This window comes from Mastomys coucha, unplaced genomic scaffold, assembly GCF_008632895.1.
Source record: "Mastomys coucha isolate ucsf_1 unplaced genomic scaffold, UCSF_Mcou_1 pScaffold15, whole genome shotgun sequence".
In the NCBI taxonomy this organism is placed as follows: Eukaryota; Metazoa; Chordata; class Mammalia; order Rodentia; family Muridae; genus Mastomys; species Mastomys coucha.
In genome coordinates, this window is record NW_022196897.1 from 95,136,551 (window position 1) to 95,160,857 (window position 24,307).

The window sequence follows — 24,307 nt, forward strand, 5'->3', positions numbered from 1 at the left end:
AAGTTTCCTTTTTACCAAGGGAGTCACAGTGAGTTGGTCACGTAACTGGCTCAGAGCGGCTGCCCTAGCCCCCTCCCCTCGCCCCCTCCCCGCTGCGCTTTTCTGGTATTCTTATTAAAGCGGTAGCCGGCTGGTGCAGAAAAGCAACAAGTTCCCCAGCGGTCTTCCCGCCCTAGCCTGACAAGGCGAAGGTTTTCCTACCTGGCGACAGGGAAATCTCCTGAGCCGAGCTCATCTTTGCCAGAGCCCCAGGTGTGACCTAGAGCAGTGGGCAAAGGAGCGGCGTGCAAATTGGATTATTTTTATGGGGGTACTCTGAAACTCCCTCACTTTCTCTGGGAACTTTTTGTGCTGGGGCGCAGTGACAGGCGTTGAGATAGCTGCTTCAGGAAACGCCCGCTATATAGCAGGGCAGTTGGACAGTCATTGGTAACCTCGCTCATTCATTAGAATCACGTAAGAACTCAAAGGGAAACGAGTCTCTCAGAATGAGGGCGTTTGCGTAAATCTATAGGTTTTTCAACATCGATGCCAGTTGCTTTGTCTTCTGTAGTCGCCAAGGTGGATGAGAGTTGAAGCTTGCGGATATTGCAAAGGGTTATTAGATTCATAAGTCACACCAAGTGGTGGGCGATCCACTGAGCAAAGCCGAAGTTCTCACATGATGACTTCAAACAAGACACATTACCTTCCAGCATCTGTTGGGGAGACGAGATTTTAAGACACTGAGTCTCCAGGACAGCAAAGCCACAATGGTGAGTAGCAATAAACCGTGCATTATAATTGAAAAATCTTGACATGTTGCCTAACAACAGGCATATCACGGCTCTTCCTAGCACTTCACGCCAAAGAACAGCAGCTATTCAGGCCAGGGGAATCGGGTTTACCCACTGCAACTTTAATTGGAATCATTTGAGATTTAACACAGCAGTGTGGAACTGCGTGGAACAAACTTGGAACTGGAGGGGGTTGTTATGCTGGCGGTTCAAGGCTGATGCTTGTCTGACAACCGTCTTGTATTCCATTCTTTGCTTTACTGTATGATGTGTGAGCATATTGTATGATTTATATGTGGGCATATAATTGACATTCGCAAGGGGGATAATTTCAATCTAAAAACAATAACGTTGTTAGAGCTTGGGGCTAGGGGTGGAGAGGATAAGACTGGGGTAGAGACTAAGAGTTTAGGAGAGGATAGTGGAGGAGTTGGGGGAGATAGGAATAAGTCAGAAGTGCCTATCTATAATGAAATGGGTAATGCTCTCATACATGGAAAGGGTCTCATCAGCATGTGATCAACTATTAACAGGATGCCTTTGGCAAAGCCATCCGCACGTGACAAAACGTAAGTGGAAGAAACCGTCTAGAGCAATATCAAGTACCACTTAATTAGGGAATATTTTTTTAACCTTTTCCTCCTGCTGCGCCCTCCGGGTGTGTGATCCGGGCGAGCAGAGTCCATTCAGCACCTTGGACAGAGCCAGAGGATTTGTCCGAGGTAGTAGTACTTCATCCAGGTATTCTTTTCCTCGCTGTCAAGCCAACCCGGTGTCGCCCTTAAAAAGCGTCTTTTCCGAGGTTCGGCTCACACTGAGATCGGGGCTGGAGAGAGAGTCAGGTTTTGAAGCGGAGCGTTTGGAGAGCGAGCCCCAGTTTGGTCCCCTCATTGAGCTCGCTGAAGTTGGCTTCCTAGCGGTGTAGGCTGGAATAGACTCTTGGCAAGCTCCGGGTTGGTATACTGGGTTAACTTTGGGAAATGCAAGTGTTTATCTCCAGGATCTAGCCACCGGGGTGGTGTAAGCCGCAAAGAAGGTAAGCACTGGGGCGGGGACCCTGCATCCCCAATTCTTGAGCTATTTTGATACTCGATCTTCCGGAAAGGATGCGTAGTGGAAAGGAGGAAGTGGAGAGAGCATGAGAAATGGTTGTTTCTTGGTATTTGGCTAGTTTAAATTGACCTAGGTGAGAACCTGGGGCAAATCGAGGTGGGGGAAGCTCAACCTTCCTGCGGATATAATGAGTTTAGTTAACTTGGAACTGCAAATATCTGATTCAAATGTAAGATTTCTCTCATTCCCCCCTTTCCCTCCCTCTTTTCCGTTCTTTTTGCTTGTGTGTGGTGTGTGTGCGTGTACAGTAGATTCATTACTAATTATGAAGCTTTTTACACAACATTCGATTTCCTTAAGATTTGACTTTGTACCATTTAGAATCAGAGGATGGAGGGAATGTGCAGTGGGGAAAGAGGAAGTGGAGGCTGGAGAGGGAAGGGGGTTAGCTAAATACCCACAAAAATGAATCAAGGTAATTTCAGCTCCTCTAGTGAGGAGGATTCATTCTCTCGGTATCCCTGCCTCCCTCTCTTCCCCCTCCCTCCCTCCTTCCCGCCCCCCTTCTTCCACCCCGCCCCCTCCTCCTGCCTCCATCCCTCCCTCATTTTCTCTCTACCTCTCCATCGCCCTCACGATCCTCGATGGATGGATAGTTCTTTATGTTTTGGGTGATTTTTTTTTTTTTATTTTTACCCCTTTCTATCGTCCCTCCCCGAGAGTTCCGGGCGCTGGCTTGGAGGGCTCCTGCTTTCTCAAGGGAAGGGGAGCCGCTGAGACTGCGCTCCACTCCTTGCGGGCCGGATGCTTCATTGAGCCCAGGTCCGAGTCAGGCGGGGTAACTCAGGCAAAGGGGGGGCTCCGCTCGGGAGTGGAAGGTCCTTTCTAAATCGAAGAGCCCAGGAACGGCCCGGGGAGGGGGCCTGGGTGGCTTGTGGAGGTGGAGAAGAACACTCCTAGCTCCGTGCGGCGGCTGGACCGAGCCACCAATCAGCGGGGCGCGCAGACCGCCCAGCCGAGCGAGGTTGTGTCCACTGGCGCGGGTGGAGGGCCCGGGCTCCCCGCTTAGCTGCCGTCACCACCTGGGTGGCCTGGTAGCCTAGCAGGGAGTGGAGATGGAGGGATTGGGCATAAACTAGACTCGGGTTGGGAGCCGCCCTGCCTGTTTCTCCAACTCCCCTGCCCCCCGCCTGCGCCCTCAGGGGACTCAGTGCGCCCGGAGCGTGCCACTGCGCTGTCCTCCAGCCTCTCTTCCGGGAGTTCAGGGACTTGCGTGCCCCTGGGCGGGGGCAGAGGAGACCTCACCACACTCCTACAACCCTCATTCCCACCACTTCCACCGCCCTTTGTTCAGGCCAGGAGCTTTGCCCTGCCGCAGCTTTAGGTGTAAGGCTTGGTGCTTTGGGACCCCTCCCCGGATAAGGCTTGGGATGCGGGTTGAGGGGCGTTATGGGGGGGTTGAGGAAAGATTTCCAAAACTCAAGACTCAAGATTATTTTAATGAACGAAAGCTTCCCAACTCTGCGCAGGTGGAAATGTTGAATTCATAGACGATGCTAGGATATTGTGGAAATTGGGGGGGGGGGGGAAGAGAATGAAAAACAGGCTGTTGGATCAGATGACTGCCCATAGGCTGTTCGCCACACAAAGGGAGCGTAGGGCAGGGTTTACGGATCAAGCCTGCAGCGAATGGGGCACAGACAGTTCCGGGATCCAGGCGTTTTCTCAGTCAGATCTACGCGAAAGGAACGGAGGGGAGGGGCAGGGAGGGAAGCGTGGCGGGAGGGGTAGGGCTTGGGGGCGGGGGGATTTCGGATCAGTCTGATGCAATTCCAAGCGTGCTGCAAAGGAACTCCAAGGCGCCCGCATCACCATCGCCACCCACCCTTCCCAGATGGTGCTGTTTTAAATACGGATCTGCAGGGCTGAACGCAGAACCGGGAGATTTATTGCAAAATCCCGGGAAGGGGGGCCGGGGACAGAGAACCAAGGGACAAAATTTAAAGGTGCAACGCCCGCTTTTCCCCAACCCAGCGGCAACCAGTTGGAGGGATTTTTTTTTTTTCTTCCTTCTTTCTTTCTGTCTGCCTGTCTTTGGATCTAATTCACCATAGAATAGGTGTAAATATTATGACATTTTGAGAAGGCTTAATGGATAGAGGAAAAAAATAATCATCTGTCATTCTAAATTGCAGAGTTTCCCTCCCGCGCCATGCCTTGCTCGTGAATACTTGGGGCTGTCTAATACAGTTGCTAGGGCTTTAGACTAAAGCTTGGTTAAGGGAATATTGTTTTTAGTCCTCTTGCCAGTTTGTCTGACTGTTGAACGGAGGAAATTATTGGTATCATGCCTGGGCGACAAGGAGAAAAAATACTTACCAGTCTAATTATTTAAACTCCATTTTTTAAAACAATTTAAATAAGCCTCAAAAGTGTCACGTCATCCTCTTACACCCAAGCATCCTTGACTTGTAAGGAAAGATGGTTTCGACTGTCACTTTAAGAATGGTGCCCCTGGTATTCACTATTTTTATATATTAACATAGATCTCTTTAACATAAAACCAAAGGAATCTCAATTGCCCTTTTCGGAGTCAGAAGATAAACATGATAGGAAATGGAAAGGGAGGAAGAGAGGGAGAGAGAGACATTTTAACCTTATAATTTTAATAGTAATCTAGCCGACTTCTGTAGCCCCTGGTCTTGCATATTAACATTTCTGTAGGTAAGATTTTTGATCTTGCTCCCTCAGTGGAATATATAAGTACTGAATTAGATGAAATATGTGCACCATGCCAGTATCTTTTCCAGTATCCTTGACATTAAGACCCACAACACAGCAAATTTTGGAGGACAGAGAATATCTGAATAGGCTTTGCAAACTGCCACTTCAGAAATGGGCCACAACAGTATACATCCTCTTTGCATGCAGCATTTGTACTTGATTGAACCAGAGTCCTTGCTAATTAAAAAGACCATCTCATCTGTAAGGTCAAGGCAGGAAATGAAGTTGTGGGGTTTTTTGTTTTTTGTTTTTTTTAAGCAAGCCATTAATTGGCTTGCTAAATATTGTCAGCTATCTATCAGTGTAAATTGGAGAGAAGCTTTGAAAAGAGGTGGGATCAACCTGTGTAAGCTGCTGCTTTCATTTGCACTTCCCTTACCAAGTCTTTAAATTCTTAATAAGAAAAGGCTGGTGAATTTAGGTCTTTCCTTTTCCTGGCCTGTCCTCTAGGGGAAACTTTAATAAGAAACAATGTATCAACACCAGCAAAGGGAGAAAGAAGGCAAGAGCCTGGGTGACCACAGAACAGATAAGCAGCCACTAAAAGTCAGCAAATAGAATTGAAGCAGTTCAAACTAAAACATGACTTACAAGAGGGGTTTTATTTATTTACCTTTTTAAAAATGTTTCTGATCTTGGGGACCATGCTCGAATTGCTCAGCTAGCATTCATTTGGTTGTATTGTTTACAGTCTGTCAGTTAAAATGATGTCTTATTGAAGTGTTGGTTTTTCTTCCTAAATACATTCCTCTACGTAAGTTTTTGCTTTTAATTAGAGCAAACTAGTCCAACCATGCAAGTGATCCTAACAAATACGAACTGATATCATCTGATATAAAAACTCTGCTGACTGAAAACTATATTTGTTCTGAACAGCACTGACTTGCCAGAAAAATATCTATTTTTGTAGCTTTCTTTTCACTCTATGGATAATTTAATGAGTTGCCTATTTTAATTTTACAACTGCTACCTCAGAAGTATCTCAAATTATCTTTCTTTTGCTGGTGTCTTTCTTTGCTGATCTGTCAGTGTGTGTGTGTGTGTGTGTGTGTGTGTGTGTGTGTGTGTGTGTATGTTTCTAGTGGGAGTTTAACAAGCAGCAAAACTCTTAAAATTACATACTGTAATCCTCATAAAGAACACTATGTAGTAGTTAATAATAAAATAAACAATAGCATTCAGTGAACGTTTACCCCTTACTGAGTACTCTAGAAGTGGAGGAGGTTGCCTTAAGTGGAGAAGATTAAATTTTTAAACAATAAAATGTTCTCTCACCTTCTGACTTCAGAGTGAGCATAATTTCAAGACTATAAAGTCTTACATCTTTTAGTTGAGAATGTAGAGCTGTTACTTTCACCAGTGTCTCTAGAAAAATATACATGTTCTATAAGCAGTAATGCCCCCCCAATTTGACACAATGGTCAAAATATTAAATTATTATCCTGCCTCCATTCCCATTGGTAGGTTTTGGGGGAGTTGTTGGTTTATTTGGTTTTGGTTTGGTTTGGTTTTCTGCCAGTCCTGACTTTTTCCCCATTTCTTCTTTCCTCCCTCTCTTTTATCTTTCATTCAAACACTGTAAAAAAGAATCCTGTAAGGAGTTCTCTATACTCACATGCACAGTTTATTTGTAGTTCCTAGTAAGAACACTTCATGGAGGATTTTGAAAATTCATTACAGGTTTCTTCATTTAATTTCTAGATGGGCTATGTTGGGTGGGGAGCCCCAGAGCCTCTTACACAGGGAATTTCGGTGCTAAGCTTCAGAGACATACCATGGTGGACAGTCTGGAGGCTCAGAGTCTGTCTCTTCCAGTTTCAAGGACTGTATTTGTTCAGTGCCCATCATGCCCCCTCAGACCTATCTAAGATTTCTGAGGTAACTGTAGGCATCATCTCCTCCTATTTTGATTTATTTAATTTTTTTTAAAGGAGCTACAAATATTCCCAAAATTTGGCAGAGCTAATAGAAAGTTTTAATCATCCCATGACCTTGCCTTCCTAAATTCTTCTTTCCCTCTCTCAAAGTTGGAGGCTCAAAGGAAACAGGAATCTTCCTGTGGCTGACACACTAGCTAAGTCACAGTCACTAATTCCCCTGAAAAACAAACACAGAAGATAGGCCAAAGCCAAGAAGTACATTACTTTTACTCATGAGTCAGAGAATCTAATAGCCAGACGTTTGTCAGAGGTCACTTAGCCCAGCCCATATCCAATGCATGAGTTCATGCTGGCTTGCTCTCTTTCAACCCTCTGGAATTTCATCCCAGTCTTGGATTCCTGGATGCTTGTTTACCTTGGTAGATAGTGTTTGCATATCTTAAGTGGACTATGATGGCATTTGCTCCCAACATATTTCTGCAGAAATTTAACAGTCATAATGTTATTCCAGATGTGTTAAATATCAATCAATTATGAGTCCCAAGCTATGTCAGAATTTAAAGATTTCACCATGAGCAAGACTGAGTGATCCTTATCTTGCCAGAACCTTTAGGCTGGTGACAAATTCTGGCCCCTTAAAGACATCTGGATTTGTACTTTCTTCAAGAAAACACAGGGACTAGGGTTCAAAGCCAGAGTTCAAGCTTTATCCTCAACTCATTATCAAGAGCTAAAATATCAACTTGGCTTCTGTTTCCATACACATAGTACAGAAATGATGTTCTCAGGATAAATTCTAAAGTCTATTTCAGTGTCATGGTTGACTAGTGTACAATATACAACCTGAAAGAGGGTGAGGTATGAGGATCACAAGGTAAAGGCCTACCTAGCTTGCTGAATGAATTTAAAGTCAGTCTGTGCAATTTAATGGACCTCTGTCTCAAAACAGATAGTAGAAAGATATCAGGGATAGTTGAAAGGTAGAACATTTGGTGGTATGCATGAGATCCACAGGTCATTCCCCAGTATTACAGGAGAATTATATGCACTGTAACTATTTCCCATTTCTTCACGAGAAGTAGAGTTTAACTTATCCTAATCTTTGATGATTTATAATTTTAGAGACCATTCATTTTTTAATTTCTAAATACATTTTAAAAACACTTAAATGCAACATATTTGGGACCTATATAGGAGGTCTCTGGATCTGGAATTTACCATTTTTCTAAAAAAAAAAAATGGTGATTATGATAGTGTAAATTGAACAATGACCTTAAGTTTCTTTAGATTTATTTTTAAAGAAGAGATGTGGTAGAATTCCCACTGTCAAATTTGAGGGCATTTTTCTTTGTGACATCTATGTTGTTTTATGTCATTTCTTTTTAAAATTAAAGATATTGCATCCTGGAAGTGTCTTGTTCTTATAAATAATGCATTATCTGTACATGCTAATAGATAATTAGATGGTCCAGCTAGGAGAAACATGAAAGAGAACCGGTAACTCAGCCTGCAGAAGGTGTGTGGGCATTTGGGCATCCAGGAAATGCTATAGATCTGTCCTTAGCTAACTCAGCCTGGTGGAGATAATTAAGAAGAAATGTGGGTGTCGAGAGACTGCCAGCCATTCCCTGTGATTGGCTGGATTGCTGCAGTAGTTCAAAAACAATTGGCACAGCCACCCACACTGGACATGATTGCCCTTTGATGAGGCAGCTATTGACTTTTATAAAGATGCCATATTTAAAATAACTTCTGATGCACTAAGGATGACAGACATCACTCTTGAATTCTATTTTAGACAAATGGCAAAATATACTTCAAAGAGTAAACTTTTAAAAAAAGAATAAACCTTAAGGAAAGTTTCTACAAGCAAACCATTTAGCAATTTGTAATCCCAAATTTAACAGTTCAACCTGAAGCTGGTAGAAAAATGTGGTTTATATTAAATCTTTTAAAGAAAAAAGGCCATTTCTCTGGATTACTATGTGAAATAGAAATGACCTTTTCAATGTTTTTAACCTCTGAGTCAATGCATAGCCTTTCCAAACTAGGAAGCAGGGCCCAACAGCAGAAGAAAAACATTGGGATCTTAGTGCCAGGATATGTATCAAGTGCTGTGTTACCTAGAAATCCCATCAAAGTCCCTATCAGTGCCAAGGGAAGTTAAAACAGAGATTTCTTCAGGTTCACAGAAATACATTGAATATGTACAATCTCTAAGTATTAAGAGTTCTGTAAGATGAAATATCCAGATTAAGTGTTCGCACAAGTGTTCACCTAAACAGGAAGCCAACAGGGTGAAGCATGGCTGGAAGAATGAATGGAAAAGAGAGAGGAAATGTACAGGAAACTGAGTAGAGAAATCATCAGGAAAGCAGAAAAGAATTGGGATTCTATAGGGGCTCTCTGTGGGCATTCCTCCTGGCCATTTCTCCCTGGCCATGATCTCTGCCTTCCATGCTCATTAGTTCTAATTACTTTAGTAGAAAACAATGATTTCCTTGACTTTCACCTTCATCCTTCTCTGAAAACTTCTTCCTCTCCAATGACTTCCATAATCAATATTAGATAATTAAGCTCTTATTCTTTATGACATGTTGAACTAACATGGGATTTGTAGCCACTTTTGTGGTATAGACTCTTGGCAGTTGATAAACCCTTTTGTAAACTCATCTCAGAATACTACTTCTAAATGAAGATAATAAAAAGTTTATGGTTACAAAGGAAAATAATTGCAGTATATATAGCTATAGTAATATGAGGTGTAATATGTTGTGATATAAAATATATGTACTTTTATATATTGGATAATCTAGCAGCAAAATGATTGCTTTAATTTTGAAATAACTAACCATTGGCATGCAATACAAAAATGTCTAACTTCTGCTTGTAATAAAGTCTGCAAATACTACTGGATAAAATCCCCTACACGTTTGACAACAGAACATGTGGGAGGAAATTATTAACATAGCATTGATTCAGAAATGTGAATTTAGCCAATGTCAACATTAGCCATTTGGTTTTCCTTTCTGACAAAGGAAATTGGCATTGGCAAAAAAAAAAAAAAAATTAAATTAGTTTTGCCGTTAGACAAGCTACACAGTGTGTAAAAGGCCAATAGACAACTACCCATGGTATAGAAGGCATGCTTCAGTTGAGCGCCCTATGACCCTAATACATAATTTTAGTATCAGCAGCAGCACAATTCCACAGCTCTGGAAACCTAGTCCTCCTGCGAAAAGGGTAGGAAGTTCCAGGGGCATGGGTAGGGTATAGCTTAGTGGTAGAGTGTTTGCTTAGCATGCATGAAGTCTTGGGTTTGATCTGCAACATGGCCACTCCTACAAAGCCAATCTTGAAAGTTTAAGCTTTGGCTATTAACTTAGGGAATACTACCCCTAGAAAGCTAACACAACTTTAACAATCGCAGCTCTCTGGAAACTCTTAGATTGTGTCCTTATTACACCGTAGGAACACTGACACCAATTGTGAGGTGAGGAAACATCTGTTTTGCATTGACCATGTACTAAGCTCTTTGCTTTGCCTTTGATATATATTATTTAACCCTCAAAGTAACTCTTAGAGACAGATTATATTCTAATTATATAAACAAGGAAACTAGAGCTCAGGGAGTTTAAGTAATTTGCCCAAACAAACACAGTAAATTTTAAGTGGAGAAGTTGAACTTCAGACCTAAAGGTTTCTGACTTACAAGCTCATTTAAAAACCCTGCCTTCTAAGCCTGGCCTGATGGTACAGGTCTGTAATTCCACTTTTTTCTGGAGGTTAAGGCAGGAAGGACACAAGTTCATGGTCACCCTGGATAACTTGGGGATATTCTATCTTAAAATACTAAATACATACATACATACATACATACATACATACATACATACATAAATCTGAGGACATGACTCAGTGCTGGAATACTTGCCTAGTGTGTGTGAGGCCCTAGGTTCAATTCCCAGTACAGAGGAAGTAAGAAGGAAATGAAGGAAGAGAGGGAGGGTAGGTGGGGAGGAGGGAGGAAGTGAAGTCTGGTATTCCTGTGTAATGAGTGCTACGCAAGCTTCATTTCATTTACAGATGGTTTGCACATGTATTTCCTAAGCAGCCCTTACTGTATCTCCTCACAATAGGTGATATAGCCTCAAAATCAGTGGCCACAAACACTACTTTAGGATGATTTTTTAAGGTTGGCTTTTAAGTGACTGGTTACTTCTCATTTTAGAGCTTAATTTTCACTTCACCAGCATGTTAGCATCAAATGAAAGAATAGCGAAACCTGATTGTTTTTTGTCTCATTTAATATAGTGAGCATTCTGTATTACTGCACCTCAGTGAATCCTTTCCATGACAATCTCTCTAGGCAAAGCCAGTCAATGCGTAAGGAAACTGATTAATCCCTTAGCCAGATAATTGTGCTAAATTGGCTCAGCCACTGTGGTAAAGCTGGGCTTTAACCTGTGTCATTCTAATACCAAACTTTTCTTGTAATTATTAACCTCACCCACAAATTCTTATACAGTTTTAGCTGTTATAATTGTTGTCTTGCCTCAGACACTATCCATACAGACTTTTCCAGAAATAAATATCTAGCGCCCCTCCCCCTCGAAATCTGAGGCTTATTACCTGCATGTTCTTCCACTCACTTTGGTTTATTACCCAATAGGGGATGCCTTACTTCTTTCTTAACTTGTTTAGAACAGTTCTGCATGAGTTGACTTCTAAGAGTTATTGAGTAAGAAACGTTATAAATTGTTTAGATTGGGATTTAGTGTGTTTAGAAGCCATTTCATAAGTTTGCCTTTTCTAACTGTTACTGGCTGTGGTACTGCAGATGCTCTGATGAGGAGCACTCTCTCCAAAGACACACAGTCTATGACAAACCTCCAAATCTAACATATTGTTTACAGATATGGAGAAGAAGAAAATGGACAAGCACAGCCTGAAACGTAATTGCAGGCTCATAGTCCCTGCTAGGGACAGAGATGTTTATTGGCTTTCCTTGTGCAATTCAGTGTTCTTCCTCTAAGGGCTCCACTCCAAACTTGAAACCTCTCTGGAAATACATTTCATTTGGGAGCATGCCAGGAATGGTATCTGGGTCCTTTGTGTCCCTGCAGCACCTCAGAAGTGAAAACACCAGCTCTGGAAGGGTAGCTGCATAAGAAGACAGCAGAGGACGGGAAGTCATATATCTACTTGGATGTCTTCTTGATAAATTTCATCCAACCTTCTCCTAGAAAGCAACTTGCAGAGTTGATGTGATTTTAAATGATTGATTGAAGGCATGTTGAAAAATCTTAGCACAAGTGGCCCTTTCAAATAAGCTAAAGTCACATGAGGAACTAAAGTTGCTGGAGTCTATGGAAAGACCTTATTCCACTTACCCCAATTTGGGCAAGGAAGGACACTAAATTCATTGTATATTTGGTATGGACCATGAAATGATAGAAGTATACCCGATGAATATAACATCCAGGAAAGCTTGATTCTAGGTATCAGGTTGGTTAGTGTGAGTCTTATGTGATTGGATTTGTTTTATTAACTTTATTCTAATTAGGTTTTAGGTGTTAACAAAACAGAAGACAAAAACTACAATGGTTTTTTGGGAAGTAAAAGCCTCAAAAGTAGTATAGTATTTCATAAATCTTATTCTTCTGATAGCTTGTACAAAAGTAGTAACCCCTAAGGATTTGAAAGTAGCATTCCAATTTAGTTAGTTAAAAGTCCACAGCTTGAGATAGTAAGTAGTGTTCTGAACATCATTTAGTCTTAGACAATGTTCTTTGGGGTTGGGGTTGGGGAATGAATACCTTGTTCAGGATCTGTTTCTTTTGAAAAAATGCAGCATGTTTATGCTAAGGATAAAGATTCAGCTTTGATACAAGGGTTTGTTCTTTTGTAAAGCAACCTCTCCTGTCTCCAACTTCCAAGAGATGATTTGTCAATGTGACTGAATCTTCTTCTCCCTTAGTTTTCCCCAACAGCTGTGTTCAGATAATTCCTGATTCCAGTGTTTCCTGAGTCCTGGCTAATTTCACACACATGTTGAGTGCAAGGCTTCACGTTTTCAGGAGAATATGGAGACTTTGGAGGAGGAGGTTCAGGGTAGAGCAACAGAAGTGATGAAGGAATTGGAAGTCTGAGTTTATGAAGAAGGTTGTGAGATTCGATATGCTATGAGAACAGTCTGAGTGGTGATTTAGCAACATCAGAAAGTTAATAAGAAGCTCTTCTTCATCTTCAGTAAGGTTGGATGGAATGAAATAAGATACTAATTGTAACAATGAAAATATGCTCCAAGAAGGGACTTCCAAGAGCTAGCAATGCTAGCTAGATTCTAGAAGTTCTGAGAAGGAGGCTTAATCTACTATGTAGGAAGACAGGATAACCCTATAACAGCCATTCCAGGGTCCAGGGAGTAGCTCAGTCTATAAAGTATTTACCCAAAAATAAGAAGTCCTGACTTTGACCTCTAAAATTCACTTAAAACACCACATGTAGTAGCTTATAAAGGTTCAGACAACCAGATCCCTGGTATTTGCTGTCTAAGCAACCTAGCTAACCAGTGACCTCCAGGCCAATCGGAGACCCTTTATCTAAAAAACCAATGTATCTGACACTTTCCAGAATAACAACACCCATAATTTACATTTGACCTCCAAATGCATATATATATATATATATATATATATATATATATATATATATACCCATGAACACACAGACAAATATGTGTGTTCACACATGTGCAGGTGCACGCAGCACAGATACACATACACACACACACACACACACACACACACACACACACCCCATTTCCAGATCTATTTTAAACAACAACAAAAAATTCTACCTAGGAGCTGGAGTAATGGCTCTGCAGTTAGGAGCATATACCTATCACCCATACCAAGTGGTTTGTGGCTACCTAAAACTCTAGTTCCAGGTACTTGCACACATGGCGCGTACATAAAAGCTCATGCAGGTATACATACATACACATAAACAGAATAAAGAATCTATTTAGAAAAGAGTTTATCTACTCATATGTCAAAGTTAGATTCCCCCAATAAATATCACTTGCCCCATTTCTTCTCAACCACTCTCTCCACTCTTATTTGCTTGCCTTATGAGAACACAGCTAAGCATGAACAACAAGAACCAGGGCAATAGTTAACTGTGATGTGCTCTCCCCAACTCTTAGGTTTCCCTGAAGCCTCGGAGGGAAGTTTCTTCTCATCACTACTACATGGGGCAGACAGATGATTATCAGTCTACACAGTAGAACAAACCTAAGGCAATACCAAACAATATAAGTTCTCTCCTTTGGCAAATAACAAATGGCCCTTGAACCACACTATAACTCATGGCCAAGACTATAAACTCCTAAAGCATGGAGATGTGTTTTGTTTATTTGTGTCACATAGAATGACTGGCACATGTTGATGCCCAGAAAATTATAGCCAGTTGAATGAATTTAATTGTGATGTAAAGGGAAATTGAAATTGATGAAGTGATAGCTTTTGGATGCTTACAGATGATGCTATGTGCTAGACAGAGCCAAAGGTAACCCTGCTGCTTGCATGTGCTGTGGAGGCCTCCCCATCCCCCCTGCCATGTGCCTAGGCAGGACCAGGTCAAGAGGGCTGCATAACCTACCCATGTCTTTCCTTACCAAGTTCATTTAACAAATGCACACATATCAAATTCCCAGGGAAAATAACCCAGACTCTTGGTAGACATTTCTAATATGACTTTGGGAAGTACCACAATTACTGTGTTGTCATGCTTTACTTTCTTCATTTGTCTATGGGGTAAAAAAATATGTAAAGTTTAACAACAGAAAATTCTCGCTTCGACCATCACATATTAAAACATGGTTGTATTTCAAAATTAAGGTGACTTACTCTGGATATCTAACTCAGTGTTCTGAAACCCAGCAATTTAAGTCTGTTCATGCTTTTTCCATGGCTCTACTCCCAGCACAACCAACACATACCATGGTTCGTAAGCCTAGCTCTGATTTCTCAAATCCACAGTTCCATGCCCTTGGTGACTATGTTCGTAACCATGGTTTAATGAGTACCTCAATGACTCTTTCATTGTTAGTCTTTCCATGTTTTCAGGGAATATCTGCTAACCTAGGGGTGGGTTTGCAAGTAGATGACTCTTGAATGCTAAGGGGTTAGCCTCAGCAATCTCATAATGATTTTTATGGTATTTTTCCTTGAAGTAGACAAGTATTTCCAGATGTGGTCATCTTTTTTTAGACCCTCCTTTTCAACTCTCAGTACCCAGGCCTTTTGTGTTTCCTTGCTTTTATCTGTCCATACCAGGCCTGCCAGGATACAGAATTCCTGTAACATGTGTTGGCCAATTTGGCCACATCTAAGTATAGCATGGAGTTATTTTTATGCCCTATAAGAATCTTACAGAGAAGTACTACTCAATGAATAAGGAAACTATTTTTCCTTTAAGGTATTTTTTCTCAAGAACAGACCTTATTTAATGATTTCAAAGGCTGTGAATGACACAGTTCAAGGCCAAACTAGACCTTAGAAATCATGCTGCGTGGATTTGAAAACATCCTTGTCACTCTGTTCATTGGGGAAGTTTTCTGTTTACTTATTATTTTCCCATGTTAATTACTTTCTCTAGTTTTTCAGCAGTGTTTGGGGTCAATTCATTTGATACTAAACCTTTTTTTTTTATTTCCCAAGAAGAGTGAAGGCAAGAGTAACCAAGAAACTTCAATAAACACAATTAAACATAAAATGCTTATAGAGATAGTAGGATTGACCTCATCCAATTAAAATTATTAATAGAAAAACATGCCAGTATCAAATCTGATCCTACTGCCTCTGTTCCCACTTGGGTAATGAGGATTAATTTGTATTTCCTGACAAGAAGAGATGGGAAGTCACATTTATGCCTCACTTTTCTCCCCTTGAAACATTTAGTTGGGAGAATATTGGCAATAAACCAAAGGAATTAAGAATTAGACTCACTCAAAATTAACTTTTAATCCCCACAGTAATGATATTTCTTCCCTTCATAGGTTTTTCTCTTTTCATTGGAAGAGAAAACATTGGCATCAAAAACTTCAAAGGAATTTTTGCTCCCAATAATAATCTTTTCTGTCAGAAACCAAACTGTAAGAAAAATAAAAAAAAAAAATACAAACTTCATTTTATCAAGATTTGCCTTTAAGCATAATATGACAGTAATCCACTGCTTCAGCAGGCACCTGTAGTACAGGATACTCACGAGTCCAAGTCCAAAGTGAGTTTGAGCTAAGTAGTGATAACACCTGGTCAAAAATAAAGAGAAGAAAAATCTTTCATTAAAAAATTTGATCTTAAGCCCCACAAACTAGTTGAATATGTTACCAGGATGAAAACTTTTCAAAAGAATTCATAACTACCTGTTAAAGAACAGGCACTTGATTCACCTTGGCTCTGATGTTCTTCTGTGAAAAGGAGGGGAAGTTTTTATGGCAAATAGGTAAATGTCACATGTTTGGTCTCTTACTGTTTGGCTATTGCCACAATCACAAGTCAGAAAGTTTTAAAATACTCAAAAGTGGGAAGAAGTCTACGTGCTCAGGTTTATCTGAATTGGTACTTGATCCTCTATCCCCAGATACGCCTGCCTTTCTGCCTGCTTCTTTTTCTCAGTAAAAATGCACCACCCACTGGAAAGGGAGGACACCAACATTTATGCCTATAATGTCAAGGGAGAGTGAGAATAACAAGATCAGTCATCCAATCAGTGTCAGGATGAGAGCACAAGTGCTGACAAGGCACAGTAGGTCCCATAGAATAAAGACCTGACACAACATCTACTTGAGCAGCAAGGGCAATGCTAGCAAAGGCATTTGCTTGCAACGTAGTTTTTGGAAAAGAAGCAAATTTTAACAGGTTACAAAACCTGGGGGCAAAAGTCATTCCTAACAAATGTAAAGTTGGAAAGTAGGCTTTGTTTGAAGCCGATTTATTTACCTGTTAAAATTGCTGGTAGGATTCCTCCAGTTCTGTTTAAAAATAGACCAGTAGTTTTAAAGATTAAATATAGCCACTTAAGTTATAGTATTAGAAGAAATCATGGTTACATTCAGCCTATACCCTAGGAAGAAACAGAGGGTCTTTAAGATGGCCCAAGCCTAGCTTCATGTCCTTTATCATTCTGTTTCCCCTGAACATGACATATAGATTAGGTATTTCACAGTGAACTCCAGCATCTGTGTTGTAGGATCCTCTGTATTGATGACATGCTCCACCAAGTTGTCAGAGGGGCAAAGCTATGAGTGGCACTCTGAGAGTGATTATATAGTTGAATAGCTTGACCATCCAGACCAACAGTTTGTAAATGGGCTCTAAAGGATCTTGAATTCTGATGACTTCCCTTTACTGAAGGGCAAAGGGAGCATTTCTAGTTTGAGTTTTTGAGGTCTTTAAGGGTGAGTCTCTGGTATGGGCACTTGGTTGAATTACTATAAGTCTTGAATCTCCGGTTCTTCACTTATAAAACAAAAATGATTTCAATATACAACACTACCATATATTCAGCACGATAGCCCATTCTTGATAACCACACACATCTGGGAAAAAGAACTGTTTATGTACATACTTTCCTCTGGCAAATTTAATGTTTCAGCGTTCAGAGATAGTCATGCAGCAACAACCTTAACAACAATTAAGTCATTTAGATTCCACAAACATGCACATTCACATACAAGGGCCCACAGAAGTTGGGGTGCAAGAGTCTCTGATACTCCTTTTTGCCTCCTCTATGAGTCACATATGTCAGTCTTTCATTGTGACTTGAGATTGTCTGTAAATGAATTGCTTATTAAAATGCTAATCCCTTGGCTCTGCCTCAGCCATACTTCTAAGGCCTGCCTTAGAAGAAGGAACCTCCCATTTAATCTTCAGACAGGTGATTATGTTAACAAGAGGCTGTGGCACCATGCTCAATACTGCCCTCTTGTTCTTTTTTTTTTTTTCCTAAAATAAATAAATAAATAAATAAATAAATAAATAATAAAGGTCTGCCCTAAGCTCTGCTTATTGGCTGGATTAGAGGGGCAACGTTTAACAAAGCAGGAATCCAGGTAGACACTTGGTAGAGTTTATCATACAGCTAAATGAAAATAGTACTCCAGAACCTAGTCATGTAACTGATCTCTCAGCCACAGGTTAAAAAAAAAAAAAAAAAAGGCCAAAGACCACTTACTGTTCTAAAGGAAGGGGGCTTAGTAAGCTACCTACCAACCCCATCCGCCACTCACCTCGCCCTAAGTCCTGGTTAAAGATTTTTTTTTTTAATGTATTGCTGCTGCCTAAATAATGAAAGGCTTAGCTTCTGTGCGTGAATTCGCTAGGACTGGAAGTGAAAACATCTACAAAGCATGCAATGCCCTGGAACGGAATTCTTCTAATAAAAGATGTATCATTTTAAATGCGCGGAATTCTGATTCTGGTAATTCGTGCACTAGAGTGTCTATTTCGAGGCAGAGGAGGTATCATATGACAGCTCACGTCAAGGCAGCGTGGAGCCCTCTCGTGGACTCCCACCCACTTTCCCATTCACCGAGGAGAGGACTGCTCGCGCTGCCGCTCCCCCCACCCACCCCCGGCGAGCTAGCATGAAATCTCCCAGCCTCTGCCTAGATCAAATGGAGCTTCTCGCTGAAGGCATGCGAGTATTACCTGCGCCATGCAATTTCCACTATCAATAATTTAACTTCTTTGCTGCAGAGCAGGAGTACACATCGGCCACCAAAGACTCGCCCCCCTCCCCCTTTTAACTGAAGAGAAGGGGAAATCTATAGTAAGAGTCTAGAACCTTGGGGACCGGTCTTCCCCAGAGCAGCTGCCTTGATGTTTACTTTGACAAGTAGTGACTGAAAAAGGTGGGTTTCTTTTCTTTCTCTTTCCTCACTCCCCCCGCCCCCGTTTGGTCTGCTGGGAAGCATATGGCTTAGTGAGATCTGTTATTGCCTAGGCTTCCCGGCTAGAAGCAGTAACTTGGTGTAATGCTATCCGGGGTTATTCATTAATAAAAAATACTGTTATTATCTTGATTGAATTCTATTAGGCAAACTCCGGAGAGGTCAGGGCGCGAACTCTGGTTAAGCTAGTGTGTTTAAGGTAGTGGAGTAAACCGTAACCCCCGCACACTCTGTGTAGTTTCATTGTGTGTTTGCTTTTTCTAGCTCCGTGGTGCGGGAAGGTGCGGGAAGGTGTGTCTGGGGCGGGTGGGGAGGGGGATGGACGCCCTCTCCCACAGAACTTGGGTGCTGGGATGGGAAAGATGGGGAGAGCTGCAAACCAGGGGAGAAAGATTTGGACTCCTTAGAGTCACACTCGCTCCCTCCTACTCTAGGGCACATTGCGGGGAGTAGGGTTCCTAGGAACTAGGAATCGACCACCCCTCTTAGCCCAAGGCACCCTGCGGAGACCGCAGAGGGCAGGCACAGAGCTTTGGGTTTAAGCAGTGGGCTCCGGGGATTTGGAGAGAAGCCGGTGCAAGGCGATCAGGGATACCCCGAGGGCTTCCGAGGGCTGAGCCCCCGCAAGGAAAAGGCGCGTCGTCCCCTTTAAGCAGCCGCCCCGAATGGGTATCGGTGGCACGGCGGAGCAGGGAGGGGATAGGGGCGGCGCTGTCTGACCAATCGAAGCTCAACCGAAGAGCTAAATAATGTCTGACCCCAGTGCCTGGCGCTGGCTGAGCTCTGGGTGCCCTCCGCTGCCGCCGTGCCGGGGCGCACCCGCTGGCTGGCTGTCTCACGGTTCCCATTGCGCCCGGGACTCCTGGGCTTGGAGAAGGAAACCGCCTGGGGCGGCGCGCCACCTCCGCCTGGGGAGGCTTTGATGAGACCGGGTTCCTTCAGTTGTCACCGCTGCTTTGGGGCAGACGAGAAAGCGCACGGAGCCCAGGGCAGGGCGCAGGGACCAGGAGCGTGACAACAATGTGACTCCACTGCCGGAGATCCGAGAGCTTTGTGTGGACCCTGAGGTAGGCGACTGCGGGGCGTGGGGCTAAGCGCGAGAGCCGGAGGCGCGTGCGCCCGGGAAAGTTGGCTAGGGGACTGAGAAGTTGTGGGATCGCAGAACTCCGGCTTCACCTTGGTCCCGGGACAGCGGAGGGGCGGGGTTGCTCCTAAGGAGCGTTCTCCCTGGAGCCCACGACCCTGAGGGACAGCGCGACCCCGGGAATCCCTTCAGTGCGAAAGAAAAGGCCAAGGGAAGAGGACGACTTGCACCATGGGAGCTAAGCCTGCGTCCCGGGGATCCCCGAAGTCGTCCCGCAGACGAGGAAGGGTGGTGAGAGAGATGTAGGGCGACAGCTGTCGGGGGCTCAGACGGAAGGCACCGGGTCAGGGCTGGGATGAGATCCCTTACCATCGGCTAGGCACTCTCCACGCAGATTTGGATCGGGGTGGTGTGTATTCCGAGAGTGGGTCTTGGCGCCCTCTGCCCTCATCTCTTTTCCTGGGTATCACAACAGGCTGTTCACTGTCACCTGCTCTCTAGGGAGTATTACCAAGGCTTACTTACAGGTCCAAGGTCATCGTAACTAGGAAAACTTGGGACCCTTCTTGTCGCTGGGGCCTGAAAGGTTCTGCGGAACTCCAGGGCAGCCTGGATCCGACCCTCTGTCCATCCTGCGCACCTCCCTTTGGGCATCCTCCTGCTGAAGTGAAAGTTTTGACTTTCATCCGGGAGTAGGTTGGGTGTCTATGGAGGATGAAGAGGCTAGTTTTGGTTTCTAGGGATGCTGAAACAGGAAAAGGAGTGGATGAGCGACCTAAGCGTAGTAGAAAGAAATAGCTGAACATGGGGGCTTTGTGCTTGATGACAAGGAAGAAGGGGAAATTGCTGCCCGGGGGGGGGGGGGTCCCCTGGGGTTGCTGGGGGTGGGAGGGTGAGCCACAGGCTGCGGGTTTGAACTGGTGTTTTAGTGAAAACAATTCGTGAGTTGGGGGTGGAGCCTGGGCTAGGAAACCGGGTATGGGGACTTGGAGGGTGGGGGCAGACGGAGGGAGAGAGGGAGGATCCAAGGAGGAGGGAGGAGGGCCAGAAGAGCTGAGAGCTAGGAAGGTAGAGGGTGCCCTCTTCTGGCCATACTGGCAAGAGTGGCTTCTGGGGCTCGTCGGATGGGGGTGGGGAAGTGTTTTAGGGGCAGTTTTGCTGGTCGTTAGGCAGGGGGTGGGGAGTGGGGTGAGGAAAAACTTGTTGAATGGTTTTCGAACCAGCTTCCTGAGACGTGCGGCTAGGTTCGGAATTTTGACTTGTTGCATTTCTTTCCTTGAGATGCTGGGGTGCTTTGAGATACCATTGAGGAGGTGCTAGGATTTTCTGGATCTCACTTGAGGGTCGTCCCTGCATCCTAAAATAACCATCTCAGCGTCAGTCAACAACAACCAATGAACTTTTATCCCCTCTCACAAGAATGCAGGGTGTTCTTGGCTAGAAGCATGTTTCTGCCTGTTTATTAATCCTTCTAGAACTTACCTTTAAAAAAAAAAAGCGGTGTGTAATTAAGAACAGTCATTGTTATCTATTTGTATATGAAAGGCTAAATGAGTCCCCCTTCCCAACAATTGAATCAACTTACTGAAAATATACCCCTCTTTTAATTCTTCTCCAAAAATCGATTCTTTTATACATAAGTTATAAGGTCAAAAGCCATTTTGATAGTACGATTGATTTTTGTTTTATTTTGTTTTGTTGCATTATTTATTTATTTTATTTACGGGTTTGATTCCTCTAAGCATCCGGGCCCCTGTAAGTTTGCGACACTATTTTCAGAACGGAGGTACCTGAGGTTAGAACAAGAGTGGTTCAAGCTGTTACACACAATAGGCTTAATCGGGCGCAGAGAATGAAATAACATTAGGGAGTTTTAAAAATAATTACTGCAGTTCACTAATTTTTCATAAGATTTGGGGGTTTTGGTTTGTTCTTCCTTTTTTTTTCCTCTGAAGGCAAGAAAAAGGACAGAGACACTTGTTGAAACGTAATCTCTACTGGAATTTGAAATATGGTAGTTACCATTATTGGAATTCCAGAATCATAAAGTTGTTTTCTGTTCTTCTTCTATGCTATTTTGCAAAATGGGATAAATATTGGTAAATATTAATAGTAAATACAACGACACAGAACACACATTGTATAGAGAACTGTTTTAAACCATTAAAATTTTCCTGTTTATAAATGATTCAGGAAGAAAGAAATAATTTCCAGATAAACAAGACTGTTGTACATGACGTAGACATCTTGAGGCATTAGACCATTGCAGACACACTTAGACATAACATTTTTTAAAACAGACTAACAGTAATTTTTCACATACTTCTAGAGTCTCTCACAGCCCATTCAGAGCTTAGCTCGTAGTTTGAAATCCTGTTTGTTTTAGGGTGTTACTTAAGGTCATTTGAAAGGATTGTAAACCTTTATGTACCTAGAAATTAAAGCTTTTAGGAAATCTGCTTTAGGATGCCTTGGAAGGATGTGCCCTTTTAATTGCAAACAAGAGGAGCCTAGAAAGTGATCATTTGCCTAGACTCATTTGTTCACCTCGGAACAAGTCTGTGCTGTGTAAATTGGTGGCTCAAATCTCCTAAAGGTCTCAAGAGAGAAAAGAAGCTGTGCTATTTCTAGCTCATCTTGACTTGCTGGGAGGGAGAAATCATATTAAATGTAAATGCAAATTTCTAAAATCCTAGCACAAAGCCTTGGATTTTCTTGTAAAGGGGGCACCATTAAAATGGAAGTTGTTCCCAGTTTCTTGTAACGTTTTAAGAGTCCAATTTCTTTAATAGTCACAATAATCTCATTTCTTCTGAATATAAATAGCTCTGGATTGTAGCTTGGCACGCAGAGCAGGCTGAGCACGCCCACCTGATAGTATAGCAACCAGCTTGTTTTTATTCTTTTTTAGATTCATCTTTGAAGACTTCAGTAAAATCCGTCTCCCCCCCCCCTCCCCACACTCTATATCCCTATATGGTGTAAATTGTAGCACAGTTGGCAGATTTGGGCTCTTATAGATGTTATCTCCTAATCATCAAGAGAATCCGAGGTGCACAGCATGGAAGGAAAGGTCACACACAAGTAGTTCATTAAGAATTTAAGATGTAAGAATTTAGTCCCAGAGTAGAGCAAAGAGCAGTTGTGGATTTTCTGAATGAAAACAGAACATAGAGAGAGGACGGCTGCTAAACCTCTGGCTGTCTTTTATGAAAGGCACACTCATACTGCAGCAGTTATATTGTACTGATTTCATTCTAATGGTTAAAACATATTTTCCAGCCTGTGTGTTTCTTCTTGTGGGGACGGTTTCAGTTTGTGTGAGGGGGCTCTTTTAGTCTCGTGAAAGTGAATATCTCTCTTTAATAGGGTAATTGCTCACTTGTCTCAACTTGTTTTCAAACAATTGCTATGGAGCACTTCGTTTCCACTAATTGCAAAATTGCTGCTTAATTGAAGGACTCTCAGCCGCCTAGTGCAGCCATTCAGCCCACTGGCAGGCTCTGTGATCTCAAGCTGTGAATTGCATTTTAAAGAGGAAGCAGAAGAGAGTTTTGCAGAATTCCAACTTGAAAATGCTGGCTGTTGTTCAATGGAGGCAGAAGCCATTTGAAGGATAATCACATTAAGTTGCATTATGATAAATTTTCTTTATTAGGATGGATAACGTGCACAGATGGGCGTCAGAAGCGAATGAGTAGATGTATTGGTTACACTCTTGCCTCCATTTATTCTGTCTAGTATGGAGTAATGCTAAGCAGTAAATGATGTTGGCAAATGAAATCCGTTTGTCACTGGCATGGGGGAGTTAACCCTTGGAAATATTACTAAAGCTTTAAATACTTTTAAATTTAGTGAGGTGCATCCTTAAAGTTCCTCCATCTTCCACTTAGGGATGAGATTACTTAATCCTAAATAATTTTACACTTGATCTTAGCCAAAAGGCAGAGAAGAAGTGATAATCCTAAATAATTTTATATTTCAAAGAATTACTAAATGTCCATCACTCTATCACAGGGATACTAGAAACTTCAGGAAGTTATGGACCCAATTACTGAATAATGGAATCATTGTTGATAGATGAAAAAAATGACGAAAACTCAGTAGTTGCACGGGCATTTGAAAATTGTTAGGGGGGAAGGGAATGCTATTAGGTAGATAGATAGATAGATCGATCGATCGATAGATAGATAGATAGATAGATAGATAGATAGATAGATAGGTGAAAGAAAGAATGAATTACAAGCAGTATGGCAAATTTCATTTATGTAAGTAGCAAAGTGCAAATACAAACTCTAAGACATACTCTTGGTAGGGTTAATCTGACCAAACATAGTAAATGGCTATGAAGTAACTCATTGCCCTGAAGTTTCATTTATAGATGGCCTGAAGTTTAAGGATGGTTACATTAGGAGAGTGAGTGAAGTAACATAAATTTACAAGCTTCAGTGGCAGGCATACTAAAGTAAAAGGTTATTTCCAAAGTTCCCAGAGAGTAATGAATGTTATGTAGTTTTCCCCAAAGGTTCACTTGAAAGGACTTTTCATTGGTTGTCATGGTCGTAGTGTCCTGATTTTGAAAGCTTAGAGAACCTTGGAGCTTTTAAGTGTGCTTTCACCTCAGTTGCTTCGGTCTGCCTGGGATGTTATGACGACCTTCTGCGGTTTTGATGTGCCTCCGCAGTTTTTGGAGGGAAGGTGGGCAGAGGAGGATATCTTAATTTCAATATAACCAGGAAATACAAAAATATTACATGATTTTTTTTTAAGT

The 24,307-nt window shown here is 42.3% G+C and overlaps 1 protein-coding gene across 6 annotated transcripts in view; it reads left to right on the forward strand.

Moving 5' to 3' along the window:
* The first annotated feature begins 311 nt into the window (after nt 1-311).
* The window catches only part of Bdnf (brain derived neurotrophic factor), a 50,110-nt gene continuing 26,114 nt past the window's right edge, over nt 312-24,307 (forward strand). Inside the window, exon 1 of one of the 6 annotated variants that reach the window (XM_031371315.1) lies at nt 312-755. In XM_031371315.1, the coding sequence (XP_031227175.1) occupies nt 753-755 (3 nt within the window). In that variant the 5' untranslated portion in view covers nt 312-752. Of the gene's footprint in view, nt 756-1,446; nt 1,813-18,279; nt 18,414-19,189; nt 19,520-19,681; nt 19,828-24,307 lie in introns of those variants that run through there. The other 5 variants (XM_031371317.1, XM_031371318.1, XM_031371316.1 and 2 more) reach the window with 5 other exon arrangements.